Below are 18,653 nucleotides of genomic sequence, written 5' to 3'. Positions count from 1 at the left end.
TTATGAATTTAAAATAACCCGATTTCTAACAAGGTTCATACTATTACTAACACATGCCGAGTTCTAGATTTCAAATTTAGAAAAATAATAAAATAATTAAATAACCAACGTTAAACCTGCAAGGAAGAAAGCAGGTTGGTCTGTAAAAGAACTCCTCCTGTAGCATGGAAAAATAGGTGAACAGGAGTGAGCGTTCGATTCAGAGAGTAAAATACTAATTTTAACCACAATTTCTATAACTATCTAAAGCTAATGCATCATAAGGAGTGGAATGCAACATCATCAAAATTTTTATATAAATCACATCATAACAGTAAAAAGGCAATTTGGAGCACTCATCCACCCAACACTGTTCAAACAGTACATATATGGGAGCTGATCCCCTATACAGCTCTATTAATCTAACCTCTACCAGTGAGTGTCTCTCAAGTCAGATTTGCGCTTAATAAACCAAATGCGGAGTCCCAGGGAGTGTCTCTCAAGCCGTGTCTACCCCGACTTATCTATAAAAGGCTGGGTCCCAGCGAGTGTCTCTCAAGCCATGTCTAACCGCCCTGTCCGTATCTAATACCACATCACGCTCACGCCAACGCACGCACACTGCTCCAAATTACCACAAACAATATCCATAGCACTTCATTACTTATGAATGCAATATAAAATGTGTCTAGTGTTTAACTACATAGATACATATTTATAAGTGATGCATGGGCATGCTTGACCATATAATAATATCGAAATTATAATTAAAATTAATATTTTACTCACAGTACACTCTAGACGACTATAGAGATTGGGTGAAGAAATATAATTGACCCTGATCACCTACATAATTTTATTATGAATTTATTAGTGCTAATTCAAATAAAAATAAATTTAAAGAGGCAATCCTAATTCATACCGAAAATTCAGTAGAGTTTCCTCTATACCTAAGACCTACCCAACCTACAAAAAGATTCAAATAACACTTCTATATTCACAAGTCTCCCAGCCACAACTCAATCACATCATATGACCCCTCTTGGGCCCATCCAAATAATCAACCATCATAATCTTAAAAATTATATTTTAATCCCTGAAATTAACATTTTTGCAAAAACCACTTAAACCACTTAAAATTATATTTTAATTCCGCGGAACCCTTCGGAAAATGGTGTCTGAAAAATTTCAAATTGGTGTCGTTGCGAAGCCCTCGACAAGTAGAGCATGTTGGTGGTCTCAGATTTTTTTATAGGATTTACGGTTTGAAAGAGATTTAGCCCAAAATTTAAAATGGGCTAAAACTTCTGAAGCTTGATTCGCACAAACCAGGAAACAATATCGCACAAACTTGGTATCTATACAATGCCCATGATGAGAGGAACACTTTGATACCAAGAATGCTAAAAACGGTGATCGGAGGAAGAAGTTATGGATAGAAAACAAAAATGAAGAAAAAAAATTAAAAAGGAGAGAGTGTGAGAGAGAGAGAGAGAGAAAGTGTTTGGGGGTGGGGGGGGGGGGGGAAGACACACGGTAATCACAACTTTTTAAAGCTGTTATTATTATTATTATTTTTATTATAATATTAAACTTTCAAAATATTTAATATTAAAATACTATAACTCACAATATACTATAGTATAATTATCTTTATATATATATTTTTTATTTTTTTTCATTTTATTTATTTATTTATAAATTTAAAAATTCGGGTTGTTACATTCTTCCCCCTTTAAGAAAAATTCGTCCTCAAATTTTTCGAATAAATAAGAGATAAAGAAAGAGGGCGATTGGGATAGGTGTGAGCATTTACTCCTCTAGCTAAGCAAAGATGGTTAAAACGCTTTATTTTTCAAACTCTTTGTATACTATAGATCACATTCCTCTAATCTTTGATTTTTACTGTAGTGTCCTAGCTATCGTCATCTCTTACTAGATATACTCTTATCTCTTAACTATTCATTAACCATTTTTCTGACATCTCAAGTATTCATTATTTCTCTTTGTACTTGACTTGATGTTTCATAACTTCAATCAACCTTGGCGCTTACTTCTCTTTTAACGCGCCCCAACATGTCTCATAGTGGCTTTAGTTCTCATTCCTTCATTTCAACAATTTCTACTTTCCAAGGACATGACGTATGTTTCTTATCTTATAGTATCCTATGAGATACTTTTCTGTAGCACCTGTCATAGGCATCTCATTCGAAATTTCTACTTATTCTATGACCTCAATGGTCAATACCTACACATCTTCTCACTCCCATGATACTTCAAATTTTCAATCTCCTTTGTGTCATTACTAAGGTCCTTAGACCAGCTCCTATCCATCTTATGCAACTAGTCATGTAGAGTTCCATTAAAATGCTAAGTGTACCAACACTAGCTAAGCTTTTTCTGCACTCTGATATGGTATCCTGTAGCACTAGCCTTTATTCCCCTTTATTACCAATCTCTGTAGTGTAAGGATATGACTCATATTGTCTGTTTTACAATATCTCATGAAACACACTTCTGAAACAACTACTTTGCATGCCCTTACCTAAGATCATTGCTAATTTTGTTGGCCATTGAAGCTTTAACTAGATCCTCCCATACTTATAACATTTTTACCTTCCTAATTCCATGATACTGCAAGCTTCTAACTTACTTTGTGTCACCAAAGAGTTCCTTGTAATAATTCCTACCTATTTTAGGCAATTAGTTGTGTAGAGTTCCACCCAGTCAATACTACTTATCACAACCTACTCATTTCCTGAAAAGAGAGTTCCTTGACTTCTACTTGAAACTTCTTACTATCTGACGTGCTTTTGGACACATTGATACTTAAATCGAGGCTCCATTATTCGTTTAGTCTATCATCTCACCATAACTTGTTTTAAACATCTCTTAGTGTGTCGCTAGCATACTTGTTTCTTCTTATTCTCATCATCGTAACCAGCTCTACTAAGCTTTTCTCCTATCCTTTAGATCTTATCCACTTTCTTTTCTTGTTTCTGCTATTGTTGATATCTTTCTAATCTACTGTACTTATTCTTTAACCTTTTCCTCTCTCATTCTTATACTTTTTCCTTCAAGGATGTCCATCCAGTCATCAACTTCAATCTTCTTTTTATTTCTTAGCCCTATCTTGATTACTAGTTCCATTACTTCTGGAATTTTAATCTTACAATTGGTTCCTACCAACACGTTCTTCACATCATGTGACACTCGTAATTAACTATAGAAAACTCTCCCTGTATTTCCTTTTCTAACTTGACCATCAAAACATTATCATTCTACTACTCTTTGTAGGAAATTGCTCATCATGATTAGATAGAAACCCCATAAACTATAAGTTCCATTTGAACTAACATGGCTGTGGGAAATATTTGTTATGCCTTAACTCCAGATGAGATACTTCACGTGTTCATTGTCCTTAATATAACCACATATACTGCCCACAGCTCTCCAAACTTCAGCCTTAAATTTACCCATCAGCAACAATTTCATCCACTGAAACTTGTCCACAAATAATACTTCCTCCAGCTTATAGTTTAGATGGGTTGCAAGCCCTGGTAACTAGCTCGATTTAACTCCTGTCACCTCTTTGATCATTCTTTCATACTTAACATTAGGTACACCATTATCGTCATTTTCGCCTCAAAAGATTGGATATGTACTAACGCCCATCAAATTTTTAATTAATTTGATTACTTTGACACGACCTCTCTTCTTAACATAATCTCTTAGAATCGAAACAGTGGCTAACTTGAAAAGAAGGAGAAATATTATCCCACCATTTATGGTATACCATTGTTTGATAAATAAGATTTAGCTCACACCCCTTAGTCTTCCTTTTTAGTTTCATTATTTCTTTGTAATTATTATGCTTTATTACAGGATATCAGTTGTATTTACCATTTATTATATTATTGTCCTACCTGACATATCATCTTAGAATTTACCATTTCCTTTTTACTCTCTATTTATCTTTCATACTTATAATTACTTGTCCAATGCTCCGTATACTTGGTTATATTCTAGAAGATAAAAGTACTCACAGATTCTTTTAGATCTACTATAATCTTACCAACAATCACTCCTCTAATCCATGTACTTCGCAATATCTTATAATTACACCTATACCTATCTTGTCCTATTCTGACCTTTACTAGCGTTCTACTATATATTATCATACTATTATTTATTTATTTATTATTACTCATTTTCTTTCTTTCTTTATTATTATTATTATTATTATTATTATTATTATTATTATTATTATTATTATTTTACATAATTATCCTATAGATCACACTGAAAATATTTAACTCTAATTTTTGACTCTAGGTCTCACCATTCTAAATTTTAACATCAAGCCTCTGTGACATTATCTCTCATTCTTTTCCCTCATCTTTCATATTTAAATCCATTATATTGACTTTTATCCAGCTTACTCCTACTAATCTTACTTCTTTATCTGACAATACAATTCAAGTTACCATAGCACGCTCAACAGCTATTACCTACTTTGGTCGCACTCCTCACCTAATTTCCATTATACTCTCAACAACCAAAATGGTTCTTATGTCATTGCCTCATTATCCTACCTTGGGGGTAGAAAACAGATAAAGTCTAATACAGATCCTGTAACTCTAAGATCTAGGTTCAGGCTCCTAACACTACATTAATTATGACTTGCTCTAAGTCCTGTACTTCTGGGTTCCATAACTTGACAATGTCCTTCTTAATGCCTTCCTTTTCTACGCTCTCTATCCTTACTTTTTTTTTGTTTATCTCGTTTACCGTTCCTAGAATCACATTCACCTCCTCAGTATCTTGGCTCTATTCTTCCTAAGCTTATCCTAATCTACTTTTCCAGTTTATTCTTTAGCCAACTCTTTTTATCTTACCCAAATCTGAACTTTCACTCTTCCATTCTTTAGCTCTATTTTCTTTTTGAACCTGATTTTCATGTCAGAAACTTATACCTTTCCGCTATCCCTACCACGTCATCCATAACTCAATGTTACTCAGAATTGATCCTCTAACTACCCTAGCTAGACTTCTACTGGCATTCAGGCTATCTCTCCTACTGCATTTGAACTGCACTATATATATATACATATTCTATGATTTATCGATGCTAACTTTTGTCCTTTTTCTTTTACTTTATTTGGAGTATACTTTTGTCTTAAGTATTAAGGAGCTAAGGATGAACTTAGGGAATAGCAATCATACTTCTCCTGCGTGATCTCTTTTCTTACCCTTTTGGACTACATACTATCCCCTACTATCTTAGGAAGGGGATCTGTAGCAACTCTAATTTCTCATATCCATTTAATTAGCTGAAACTTAAAATATTAGGTATCCAAACCTGTCATTCAATTTAAAGGCCTACATACATCTCGATCTTACATCTTATGATTCCTACATGGAACTTGTACCATCTCCAGAACACCTGAGCTAACAACTCTCTATCTCACGCAACAGTCCCATATGGGACACTATTCCATAAGTCATCATTATCAGTAATAACCTTCTATCCCTTCTGAAAAGATAGGACTATACCCTAACTTACTGCAACAAAGGTACTACATTTACCACATTGCCAAAACCATGTCAAATTAATGACTATCTTATAATATCATAGCTCTATAAATCATCAATTCATAGTTTCGACCTTCCCTAGGTAGTAGGGTTGTATTTTATACCTTGCTGATGCACACAAGGTATACTATTCTCACTAAGCTCTAAGCAAAATATCTGTCGTACTGTAAAAACCATCCAAAATTCCATACCGAAGACCAGATGGTCTCACTCTATAGGTGTCACCTTTACTTTGCAACTAATCCAAACTTCTGGTCTGATGGCAACTCTTGATGTAACTCTAGCTCATGCTAAGGTAACCAAGTCACTGACTCTAGTTACCACCTAACTGTGACCTTTCAATATTCTAGCTCTAGATCTCTAACTAGGAGTTCCCAACTCCTCTGTAGATATAAAACTCTGTTCTGGCATAATTGTACCAAAATAGAGGCCATCCGCAAACACCCTCATTATGGAGCACCACGGGGATACACATAGGTCTGCACAATAATCCCATGTCGATACTGTAATCTGCAGCTTACAAAGCAGATATTGAGAACATTATATAGTTACTATGATACATTCTGACAGACTAAGTCTCCCAATCTCTTATCTCTCTTGAATCTACTGATATCATAAACTTATTGTGACTAGGTTATCCACTGATGACTACCAGCAGTGGTACCCTCATCCTTATCTAGGGCAACTGTACTTTTAAAACTCACCTTTATATACTCATGTCTTGCACCAAATGGGCACACCACTTAAACCCATACTGATAAAAACATAGTATTTCTTGGAGTATGTGTTTCCATGGTAGACCTTAATATCTCTGCTAAATCTATTTCACGTCACCATGTACTTCACAAAATCGAGGTGCTAAACTGAAGCACTCTTATTCTAACTGAGGAATAACATAGAATCTAGAAACAAGGATTTATAGAAGAAAATGAAACAGAATCCTATACTCTGCATGTAACCTCCTAATAAGACTCCTTTTTACACTCCCAATTGCATTATATCCCATGAATCTAAAGCCTAAGCTTTGATACCACATTTATCACGACCCGATCCCATGGGCCGGACTGGCACTAGGACCTAGGCCGACATAAAGCCCCCAAGGCTTGTAGTAAGCATTACTGTTCCTAAACCCATCACCAGGCCCATAATTTAGGCCTAATATGCATATAAAAATAATTTAAATTAAAATATTATAATTTTACTTTGGGCCAACTTAACCTAATAATTATCAAAAACTCAAATTATGGGAGCCCAGCTCAACCTAGTTACATTATTTACAAATTGTTTAAGTATCATACAAATCTTTATTTATTAATCTTAAGAATTTAAATTAACATGATTTCTAACAAGGTTCATACTATTACTAACACATGTGGAGTTCTAGATTTCAAATTTAGAAATATAATAAAACAATTAAATAACCAACGTTAAACCTGTAAGAAAGAAAGCAGGTTGCTCTGTAAAAGAACTCCTCCTGTAGCCTGGAAAAATAGGTGAACAGGAGTGAGCGTTCGACTCAGAGAGTAAAATACAAATTTTAACCACAATTTCTATAGCTATCTAAAGTTAATGTATTCTAAGGAGTGGAATGCAACATCATTAAAATTTTCATACAAATCACATCATAACAGTAACAAGGCAATTTGGAGCACTCACCCACCTAACACTGTTCAAACAGTACATATATGAGAGTTAATCTCCTATACAACTCTCTTAATCCAACCTCTACCAGCGAGTATCTTTCAAGCCGGACTTTCACTTAATAAATCAAATGTGGGGTCCCAGCGAGTGTCTCTCAAGCCGTGTCTACCCGTACTGTCCACATCTAATACCACACCACACGTACGCCAACGCACGCACACTGCTCCAAATTATCACAAACAACATTCATGGCATTTCATTAATTATGAATGCAATATAAAACGTGCCTGGTGTTTAACTACATAGATACATATTTATAAGTGATGCATGTGCATGCTTAAACATATAATAATATCAAAATTATAATTAAAATTAATACTTTACTCACAGTACACCCGAGACGACTGTAGAGGTTAGGTGAAGAAATATGATTGACCCTGATCACCTACATAATTTTATTATGAATTTATTAGTGCTAAATCAAATAAAAATAAATTTAAAGAGGCAATCCTAATTTATGCTGAAAATTTAGCAGAGTTTCCCCTGTACCTAAAACATACCCAACTTGCAAAAAGATTCAAATAACACTTCTATATTCACAAGTCTCCCAATCACATCACATGGCCACAGGGTATTACCATGCCTAAAGTGAATAAAACCTCTTTCTTACATGAAATATTTTAGCGGTATGTGAACTATTTTTTATTATTAAAAATAATTAAAAAATATTATTTTAATGTCATATCAGCGAAAATTGACAGTGTCAAATAAAATGTTGTGTTTACTAATAGAGTGTTACCATAGGGTATCACTTTGTCACAAGTAAATCTTAGACCTTGAAGTGAAAAAAAGGGAAATCACATAGTACTTTTTTATAATTTTCAGTTTTTTTTATTCCATGTCAACAAATTTCTTTTCCATATCAGCACCTTTTCGTTCCACGTTAGCATCTTTTAATGGAAAAAGGACGAAAAATCATCCTTTGCTAACGGTGTGAACCTCAGGATACTATTTTGTCACAAAGACAGACTATGAAGTAAAAAATGAGTGAAATCACAGATATTTTTTTTTGTAATTTTTCAAAAAAAAAGATCACATTTTAATTGTAAAACTCCTGTGGCAATTCAGAATGGTCTGTGCACTGAGATGCAAAAAAAATTGTAAAGGAAAGAGGTCTTAGATAGGAAATGCCAGAACATACAGAGGCCCAAGTTCCCGTCTCTGAATATAAATTAGCCTTTTAAAACGACTTTTCAAGGTTAAAGAGGAAGTAAAAGCAACTCTAATACTAATTATTTAAGTTATATTTTATATTTGATAGTGTAATATAATGCAATCAAAGTTATAATGTAATATAATATAATTATTATTACATTCTTATATTTGATAATAAAATAAAAATATAAATAGTATAATGTAATGATAATTTGAATTTTATTATTTAATTTATTTATAATATTAATAATAAATTATACTAGTTGCAGTGTTTGATAGTCAAGTGATAGTGGTGGATAAATCGTAATGATGGTGGTGACAGTGATAATGAGGTTTTAGCAATGACAAGATTAAATAGTGATTGTGGTAGTGATTAAGTAATAGTAAAGGAAGCAGTGACTAAGTAATAATAGCGGTGATGATGATGATTATGATAACGATGATGGTAACAGAATGATAGTGGTGGTAATGGTAAAATAATAATTATAATAACAATAGTGGCAAAGACAGCAGTGGTAATGAACATGACCATAAACACAGTTTTAACTGTCTGAGTTAAATACACAACCAATATCATAGTAGCCAGAGAGCAGTGGTGATGATAGTGTTCAGTAAACATGGCCTTATAAACACACTTTTAACTATCGATTTAAATACCCAACTGATATCATAGCATGATACATTGTAGCTCATCCATGTTACCACCTTGGTACCAACACATTTTACATCTACAAAGGTGATTTCAAAATTTACTAGTGCAAAATCTAATATATCGCAGAAATTAGAAACATTGCAGTACAAAATGTGTCAGCGAAGATCTTGCCATACAAGCATACAAAAGGTTCTTTCCACGAAACCTTGTTATTTCAGGCATATCTACCTCTCCCATATCCTAAGAGGAAGCTCTAGACATTTTTGCGCGAGATTTCTGGCTCTCCAATCTTGCTTCAAGGAGTTTTGCCTTCAAAGTATTTTCCTCTATGCCTCTTGGTAATTGCAAAGAAGACTCAGATTTACCAAATTCAGGAGATGCCAATTTTGACATCCACTGTTGCACTGGACTTGCATGTCCTACAAGTACCTCCTCAACACAAGAATCTTCTTTCAAATCACCTTCAGGATGAATTTTATCACCTTCAGATGACATTGAATGATTTCGAATTAAGTTATCCATCACATCATTTGAGTTCAATAGCGCATGCAAAACACGGCCCTTACTATTTTCCCTTGAACTGGCCATTCTCTTCATGGGATCCAAAATCATTATTTCCTCGAAACGGCTTTTTGAAGAGTTATTACCTCGTCTTTTGGAACTGCCTGTGTTTCGTTTTTTACCTATACTCTTGTTTAGCTCAATACAATGAGAATTGCTCTCAATAGAACCTTCTTCATCAGCAGTACCTCGAGGTGCACTTACAGCCTCATTTAGTGGAAAGGACTCCCGCCGTGCGCAATTTTTTATTGCCTCGTTAACAAAATTACCATCTTTCTTCAATTCATTGGAGTGTCGAGCTTCGAGAAAGGTTTCTATATCTAGACTTAACTTGTCAACAATTGTATTCTTTTCTGTAAGGTCATTTTGAGCTTCTGCCAGTTTCATTTGCATCCGCTCATCAAGCCATGCTTCTGAGATATGGAGAACCAAGCGGTCAATAGTAGCATGATCCATCTCAGGTTTGTGCCTTAGGGACCGCACCTCTTGTTCATAATCTCTTATTCCCTTAGCAAATTCATCACATAAGTTCTCCAATAAAATCCGTGCTTTCCTCTCACTCTCAAGTTCTTTTAAAGCATTAGAGAAAGCTGATTTCACTTCATAAAACTCTCGAGCTAGCTTCCGATGCAAGCTTTCTGAGTGCTTCCTTAACTTCCTCTCAACTTCTAGCTCTTCTCGTGCTGACTGAATGACAGCTTTGATTCGATCATGCTCTTTATTCTTCCTAACAACTTTATCCTCTGCAACTTGCTTCATTAAGCCATCTATTTCTCGCCCATTAGTTTGTTTCTCTTTTAGCAACTCCTTTATTTGTGATCGAGAACGATCTAGTTCCATTTTTAAAGATTTTAACAGCGACAAATTGCATGCTTGCTGTTCTTCAAGACTCCAAATCCGATTGAGTACCTTGAGTAATTCTGTTGATGTCTTAAGGCTATAACTTGACTCACCCATCCTGCCCTTAAAATCCAAAGAACTACTGGAAGACCCCCTAGGGTTACAAGGCGCCACCTGCAGAGAAGAAAGAGCATCAAAATTACAGTGAGAAAACAGCTCTGCACCTGGAGAACTACTTGAGGAAACAAAAAGAAAGCAAAGATGTAATTCTGAGGAATAGTGAGATCAACTCATTATTATTTACATAGCACACGCTGTGTTAAATGAGAAAATCATTTTAAAAATAAAAACTAAAATCACATCTGTATATCATTTTCCCTGTTTAGCAATCAATGACAAAACATATCCTTAGATGCATAGAGATAAGAACAGCACTTTAGTGCTACTGAATTTTCCTGATCATGGATCACCATAACATTTTTTTTCACTTGATTGGAAATTCTATCTGCTAAACTGATCAAGTATTCATATCATAAAAGTACTACAATAGACTGAGAGTAAAATTTAGACCTCCATGAATCATTAAATTTACAATCATTCAAAAAGAATCACAGGATACTTCCTTTCCATTTTTCTTCATTTCCAAAATCTTCCAAAAAAAATGTAGAGGAATAAGTGCACTTATGCAGGGATAAAACTCCATTACCTCCATTGAGCTACCACAACTTGCAGAAGATAAGGGCTGTAGTGCGTGACTGTTTCTATCAACTGATCGATGGTGTTGCATCAATGATTGCGCAACATGTGTTCTTGAGGGACTTGCACTTGCTGGCTGGAAATATCAGAGCAAGGGGTCAACAACTTATGAAAACAATGCTCAAAGCTATCAGATATATGAAAATCAATTCAGAGTTCTAGCATCATTAGCAAAATCCAATTCATCTAAATTCAACAACAAATAAACCAAGCAGTGAAATCATTCCAATCATGTTATTTAAACCTACAGGCCCTTTTCCCTAGAAAATATCTGTCTACGTTGAATGCTCACAATTCCTGTGTTAGATTGTAAGTGTTAAACCCAAGGTATGCTAGCTTAAACTGCATAAAGGAGAAACTAAAGACTAATGTGTAATGTTGATGGGGTGATATAACCAAAAAAAGCGCCAAAATCAGAAAGCAAAGAAGTGATATAACCACCAAGGCATACCTTAAAAGCCAAACAATTCCTTCTTATAGCCACATTACCCCTAATTGTTAAAATTGACTCAATCCACTAACACAGAACATAAACTCACCATGAAATCCACTAAATGCATTTAGGAAAAAGAAGACCACCAGATCCCAAAGCAGAAACTTTTCAACTGAAAATGAAACTATCAAATCAAAAAAATAGGTATAACAAGTCTGCTCATGGACCACAGGCACCAGAGTTGGTAATTATAATTAAAATAGTATGCAAGTTAAAGAGCCAAGAAGAGAGTAGAAAAATAAGCACTCAGAACATCAGACTTTCTGCATTGACAGTTGATCAACCAAAAATCTCAATTATAAACTAAAAGAAAAGAATAGAAAGAGAAAGAGAAAGAGAGAGAGGAAAGAACGATGAAGACCAACAAGAGCAAAAGGCAAGCAAGCAAGCAAAACCACAACCATCAAGCGAGTAATCCCACAAAAAAGAAATTAAAATTGGAACTGAGAAAACCAAAGTTACAAAAAATCTCAAAAAAATTCAAGAAATCCTAAACCCCATCAACCCTCAAAATTCCCCCTCACTAAAATCATTCGACGAAGTAAATTTGCTACAAGAAAAAGTAAGATTGGTAAACCTGATCATGTGAGTTATTAGGAGGGTCGACCAAATGAGTGCGAAGCTCAAGAGGCTTGTTGGACTTGTGGTGGCCACAGCGAGCTCCTTTAGGACCAATTTTCTTGCTCATTTTAGAAAGTGATAGTTGGAGCTGGGGCTGAATCTCCCAAAGGTTGGCACACAGCTTTCTAGCAGAAACGGTAGTGGTGGTATTGAGGAATTCTCGAACAGGGTTGTTGCTGTTACTTCCATTTAGAGAAGAGAACTCGAGCCTCCAAGTGGACGATGGAGTAGATGGGCCTCCTCTTTTCCCTAGTTGTATAATCCCGCGTTTGAACTTTTTGCTATCGTCCAACTCTCGTTGCTTTTTGCCTTTCCCTCCTCTCTCCACGCCTTTTTCTTTTCTTTCCATTTCTCTTGCCCTGTCTCTTCAAATTTCAAACTGTGGGTTCTTCTCTGTTTCGCTCATCTTGCTCTTTTTCGCTTCCAATCGTAACAGAAGCCAGCAGGAAGTGCTCAGGGCTCTCCTGACTCCTCACTGCAATTCCTTCCTCTATTCAAGAGTTCAAATTTCAAAAATCAAAATGTGCTGCTGCTGCTCTCTCTGTTGTCTGACTGGTTGGGATACGTGGCTCTTCTTCAGTTCTTTTATGTGATGTTACTTTTACCTTTACCCCCTATAGCTTAGCCACCTAGCTCTGAGGTTGAGGTGGAACATGTGGTGCTGCCGACCGACTAAATTTTCCTCCTAATTCTCTCATGGGTAAAAGAATAGCAACTCGCATGTCAAGTAGACTATGCAAATTGCAAAGCAAAAGCACATGCTGCGTTGTTGACTCTAATCCTCTTTCCAACAATTTTGAAATATTAACATCTCCTTCATAATCAACTTACTATCGAAAGTATTTAAACATTCTGAAAAAAATAAACTTGAAATATAATACGGATAGTTTATAATGAAAGAGATACAATTCCATACTTTCTTCTTTTAAAGAATTTTTATAAGTATAAAAAATGATTAAATTACAAAAGCTTAAACTCTGCCCTTTAGCTGGTTCATGAAACTGATAAAATTACTAATGCATTGATTGCTAAATATTTGCAAGAGAGTCGGCGGATGCTAAGATTCAAACTAAGTACACATGAACAGAACCACCAAGGTCATTAATGATGGCTAAGTTTTTAACCATGCGGCTTATTGGATAGTGACGAGCAATTTAAGATTGCTTGGTTGTTTGGCTACTGCCACATCTGACCCACTAGACCTAAGCCAAAACAGCTGAAGCCAAAACTTACTTCAAATGGTACAGCAAAGGCAAAGCCTGTCAGAGTAGGAGACTAAAGTTCTGTGGTCCACAACCCCTCTTCCCCTCGTGATGCGTTGTAATAAACTCTGCTTCGTTGTTTCTTTTAAGGATGTTATTTAGCACAATTATCAATTATTATAGTTTGATGTCCATTCACAAGCAAAAGAACACGTTTTTTCATCAAAAAATAGAGTCAGTGGATCATTGGTACCTAGAATCAAAGTGGGTACTTGCTGCCCTGCATCTATCTGACTGAAATTTATCAAAATTTGGTAAGAAAAGGGACCACAGGACTGAAAATTGGACCACTTCATTGTATGTGGTCCATGGGGCATGCATGCCATGGCAATTGGCATCGATAAATACTCACGTCATCCCAACTATCTCCTCCGACAAAAGCAATCATGGTATAAACTAAAATTACAGCCATGGCTAATAATGAGGGCATTTAGCGGCAGATGTGGTCTTTTGACCCTTTGTTTCCCCTTTAACCTACCTTAATATTACACCATTTTCCCTCACTCGAATACAAGATTTGTCTGTATCAGGCTCAGACTCTGTGCCAAATTGGGCTCAGATGGAAATTTAACTTGCAGGCTTGTATCATTGAACTATTACCTAATTCCCACTATGCATTTCTGGGCAGGAGAGGCTTGGCATTAAGTGATTTTTTCTCGTCTGAAAGGCATGAGAACTCAAAAAGAAGTAACTTTTCGTTTTATAGTTTTTGGGATTTTGATCTTCTAATAAATTGATTATTATTAGTTTTTTATTTAAAAATATTTATTAGTTTTTTTTTCCTAATTAGTAAAAGTAATAGGTAGGTGCAGTATATACACAAAATCAGTAACAACGAATTTCATTTCAAGGTTAAACAGTGTGTACATGTACATTTGTTCTCCAAACATAATAATGATGTTCCCTCGTTAATTCCTCAAACAATTCCAAATTGTCACAGATAATAAACTACACTTCATGATTTTGCAGTAATTCTTGTCAATTCTAGGAACAGAGTCACAAACTTTTGTGTGATCCATCCATGTCCATGTCAAACAAAAATAAAAAAGGAAATCAGAAATTATAACATTATCGATAAACACATAAAAACTTTAGGTGTTAAAAAAAAGAAAGAAAACAAACAGCAACTTACCAGTTGCAAGTTTAAGAATCTGAGTTTTCTGGCAGAAATATTTGTTCAAGATAGTTTTGGAAGCGAGAAGAATAGTCTTTGCAATTTACAGCAGAGATTAACTTTGGATCATGGTGTAATGACTTGTAAAGATGCTCAAAGCGCTTTATCATAGTGTACCTCTGATAGATATCAACTACCGCAAAATATAATACAACTTTGATGCTTTCTGGTTCTTTGGCATTTTCAGTTTCTGGCATTCTTTTCCGGACAGCACGTGCTGGCATTGCTGACCCAAATTTGAATTCTCCACTGCAATAGAAACACATGGAAATGACTCATTGTGCCAAGTAAAATAACAGAGCAGCCTGTTGCTCCCTTGTGCAAATTATGTAGTGTTTTACCTATCAGGAACTTGGCAAATGACAGAACTCAATCGAGTATTCTCAAATTCTAGTAAAGAGGAAATAGAGTTAGTGTCACTGTTTGAACTTCTGCTATCAACTGTATCTGTAGAACTGCTGCAGCCTGTACTCACGCAATGGAAACTTCTGCCATTAAGTGAACCTGTAGAAGTACAAAAGACAAAAATATTAAGAAGTTAAGATTCATATGGATGGTCAATAAACCATAGTTACTCTACATCATTTTATTCTGAAATTTTCTTTTAGGATTGTAGAAATCACCTTGAAATGGAGTTTGCATCGATAAACCAATCAAAAGACTGTATTCAATTATGCCCTCTTCCTCTAAAAATTCACAATCAGACTTGATTTGCCTGTAAAGTTGAAGATGAACAATTTAGATATCCATTCATGCATGAATAGAAAATAAACAACAGACCAAGAGGCAAGAAATTTTAACCTATTGTTGTAGTAATTGCATTTTCCTTTTTGATTTCCACACTGCAATATTTTTATTTATTTATTTATTTTAAATTACTGTTAAGAGCAAGAACAATTAGATTAATTTACTTACGCTAGGAATCTTTCTCGGATTGATGGCTTTATGTAAAAACAATAATCAAAATCGGCATCCTTATGTATGGTATACTCTTCAATTACTTGTTTTTGGACTGTTCGTCCTTTTGATGAGCCTTTGAGATTATAAACGTCATGTATGTTCATGTCTAGTGGAATAGGATTTGCAAAAACAACAAAGTAAACCTGTCCATGAATAACCATAATCACACCAAGTTAGTAATTGAAAAATGGCAGCATCCAAGCGGTACAGAAACTACCAAAGCACTTTTATCTGAATTTTTGCTAGCTTTTTAGGAATTTGGCAATCATTTCAACACCTCACAACCAAATATTGGTTCTCTGTGTGCATTAAGACCTCAAAGTTGATGCATTTGTGTTCAAGATAATGTAATTCTGGTTTAAAGAAATTGAAACATTATTTACCTTAAGACCTCCAACTTGTCTTACGGAGTGAAGTCCATACAATGTGAGGATTACAGAAGATGGATATTTCATCATATGGAAATAGTAGTTTGGAAGGGCATCCAAGATTACCTACAGGGATGTTCGTTGAAATGTCAGATTGCTGATATTTATAAGCCAAGATATGACAACTTCAATTGCCATAAAGTATTTTGAAGCTTAAAAACACCCAACAGGTTTTGCTAGCAAATTGAGATGACAGAAATAGAGAGATGACGGTAAAGTTAACAAAGAAACACAGTAAGAGATTTTAGAGAAGTGCTTTTAGTAATTATACAAGTAATAGCAATAAATATAATCCCTCCTAGGTCATGATTAAAAGAAGAAGAGTTTCACCAGAAATGAAATTTGACGCATGCAAATTATACCAACAGAACATTTTTGCATACAACTGGTAAATTGCATATGATACTAGCAGCAGCAGGACATCACCAAAGATTAACTTTCTCACCTTCAGTTCGGATTTCTTAAGGGTTTTTATCACAATGTGGTCATTAGTTGACAAAACAAACACACGACCAGCTTTTCCTGGTAAAGAGACCTCCCTTAGGATGTTATTTGCACAAAGCAACATCATGTAATCAGCATGATTAACACTGTTCATCTCTTGAATATTTCTGGGAGAAAGAAAAATTAGCACAACATCAGCTCTATCTTTCTCTTCGGTATTACATTCTTTTTACAGTATTAACATGTACGAAGATAGGAACAAGGAATACATAACCTGAAAACATCAGGACAGTAATCCTTCCATTCTAACTCGGTAAGTTTGCCTGGGACAACTTGACTTGATTCATCCAGGTAATACTGTATCCTTTTAGTTCGAACATCTCTGAATGCAGCGGTAAACTTCTCCCTTAATTCTGCCATGTTCAACCTGCAAGGTGACCATATGGGATAAATTATAACTCAGAAGGTGATATGCATGTAGGTTATTATCAGACATCATATATCGCAATAAAAGGTCAATAGAATACAAAACGCAGTCACTTTAAGAATCAACCAAAACCTTCAGTGTGGTGCTAATCAACCCTATAGAATGATAAATCATTTCATCAAATACCCATTGCAGGTCTCTTATTCTTCCTCATTTTCCATTGACAAAGTTATGAGAATTTCTTTAATTGCAAGAACCCTCAATGGCTAGTTGCAATTAAATAATCAATCAGATTTAAAAGAAGCAAAATTCTGAATCAAAGAGGAATTATGGACTGATTTTGATTCACCCATATCAAACAAATAGAAAAAAAAAATGAAAAAAAGGGTAATACCTTTTTGAGCTTGTATTAGTTGATATCAACCTCCAGAAGAAAAATGAAGAAAGCCTGTGAATGTGCATCTTGGCTGATGGTTTGATCTTGTCTATATATACATGAAATGAGAGTGGAGAGATTAGTTGTTGCCGTTTTCAATTTTGGTACATTTGTTTAAAGAATTGTTAGTGAAAATTTTCATCTTTAATGAGCACATTACAATAAGGAAGTAACAGTGTTGTTGAGTTGTGGCCGTTGGATGGGGAATGGAGGCAAAATACAGGAGCTGTTGGCGCCAAATTTAGTTAGGAATTTGCTGGGACCATACATTATTGGCCGTACCTAACCTTACAAGCATATTGCAAGATTGCGCTTCTAGTCCAGCTAGCCTCCGCCAACTATAATTTCCCCTTTTTTTTAAAAAAAAAAAAACAACTGTAAAGGCTTAAAATTTACTTCGAATTTTGTTGAAATTTCATATAAAAAAAAGGGTGGAGAAGTAATTTTGATGATTTTTGTTTAATTTTTTGTGATTTTAATTTTAATTTTGTAAATATAGATAATTTAATTTATATCATTTATATTACTATAAAATTAATTATTTTTAAAAATAAGTAAAATAAATTATGCTCTTTTGAAATCAAATTAATTATTTATTGATTAAAGATTTCGTAAGTTTATATTAATTTATGTATCGCTCTAATTTATGAAAAAATAATTTAAGTGTAATCTCAAATGACTAAAGAATAAAAAAACAATAATTTTTATACAATATTTTCATTTTTTTTTTGCAACGAATGAAATAGTTTCCGCAATATATTTATTAATTTTGAATTAATTAATTAATTAATTAATTAATTAATATGGATCGTCCATAGTAACGAAGCATAACTCAAATCAAGCTGCTAGAAGCTAGAAAGCATATGATCTATCCTCTTTTTGAGTGTTATTGAAAAGCTGAATAGATATCGGTAAAACAAAAAATAAAGAAAATGATTTGTTTAGATGAAAATTCAATACAATTGATTTAATTTTTATTTAAAAATATAATTAATTATTTTATTCGTATATTATGTTGATTATTTATTATTTTATTTTAATAATATAATTTAATATTTATTTTTAAACTTATATTATAAAATTTTATTAATAATAAATTTTTTAATTAATTATATTAAATATAATTAAATTTATATTAAAATTTTAAATAATTATATATATGTCATAAT

General features: G+C 34.2%; 2 protein-coding genes across 2 annotated transcripts; both read right to left on the bottom strand.

Moving 5' to 3' along the window:
• Positions 1-9,053: 9,053 nt before the first annotated feature.
• Positions 9,054-13,106, bottom strand: LOC110644731 (uncharacterized protein At5g41620). The gene is made up of 3 exons (XM_021797650.2): positions 12,310-13,106; positions 11,190-11,315; positions 9,054-10,657 (listed from the first exon to the last, which is right to left on the bottom strand). Exons 1-3 carry the CDS (start codon positions 12,700-12,702, stop codon positions 9,323-9,325), a joined length of 1,854 nt encoding a protein of 617 aa, XP_021653342.2. The 5' UTR covers positions 12,703-13,106; the 3' UTR covers positions 9,054-9,322.
• A 1,647-nt stretch (positions 13,107-14,753) lies between these two features.
• Positions 14,754-17,041, bottom strand: LOC110644728 (putative phosphatidylinositol 4-phosphate 5-kinase 11). Its single transcript, XM_021797647.2, has 7 exons — positions 16,896-17,041; positions 16,623-16,788; positions 16,133-16,243; positions 15,705-15,892; positions 15,413-15,504; positions 15,131-15,293; positions 14,754-15,038 (listed from the first exon to the last, which is right to left on the bottom strand). The coding sequence occupies exons 1-7, from the start codon at positions 17,039-17,041 to the stop codon at positions 14,759-14,761; spliced, it is 1,146 nt and encodes a 381-aa protein (XP_021653339.1). The 3' UTR covers positions 14,754-14,758.
• Between the last annotated feature and the right edge of the window lie 1,612 nt (positions 17,042-18,653).

Source organism: Hevea brasiliensis, chromosome 9 (genome assembly GCF_030052815.1).
Source record: "Hevea brasiliensis isolate MT/VB/25A 57/8 chromosome 9, ASM3005281v1, whole genome shotgun sequence".
NCBI classification, from domain to species: Eukaryota; Viridiplantae; Streptophyta; class Magnoliopsida; order Malpighiales; family Euphorbiaceae; genus Hevea; species Hevea brasiliensis.
Note: the sequence above shows the minus strand (reverse complement) of the source record. Positions and strands in the feature narration are given on the sequence as shown.

Coding starts and splice junctions, on each gene's coding strand:
- LOC110644728 (XM_021797647.2), bottom strand. CDS start 17,041: ATGGCAGAATTAAGGGAGAAGTTTACCGCTGCATTCAGAGATGTTCGA. Junction 16,789..16,895: donor TACTGTCCTGATGTTTTCAG/GTTATGTATTCC, acceptor TCTTTCTCCCAG/AAATATTCAAGAGATGAACA. Junction 15,294..15,412: donor GATGCAAACTCCATTTCAAG/GTGATTTCTACA, acceptor GTACTTCTACAG/GTTCACTTAATGGCAGAAGT.
- LOC110644731 (XM_021797650.2), bottom strand. CDS start 12,702: ATGGAAAGAAAAGAAAAAGGCGTGGAGAGAGGAGGGAAAGGCAAAAAG. Junction 11,316..12,309: donor CTAATAACTCACATGATCAG/GTTTACCAATCT, acceptor TGATATTTCCAG/CCAGCAAGTGCAAGTCCCTC. Junction 10,658..11,189: donor GTTGTGGTAGCTCAATGGAG/GTAATGGAGTTT, acceptor TCTTCTCTGCAG/GTGGCGCCTTGTAACCCTAG.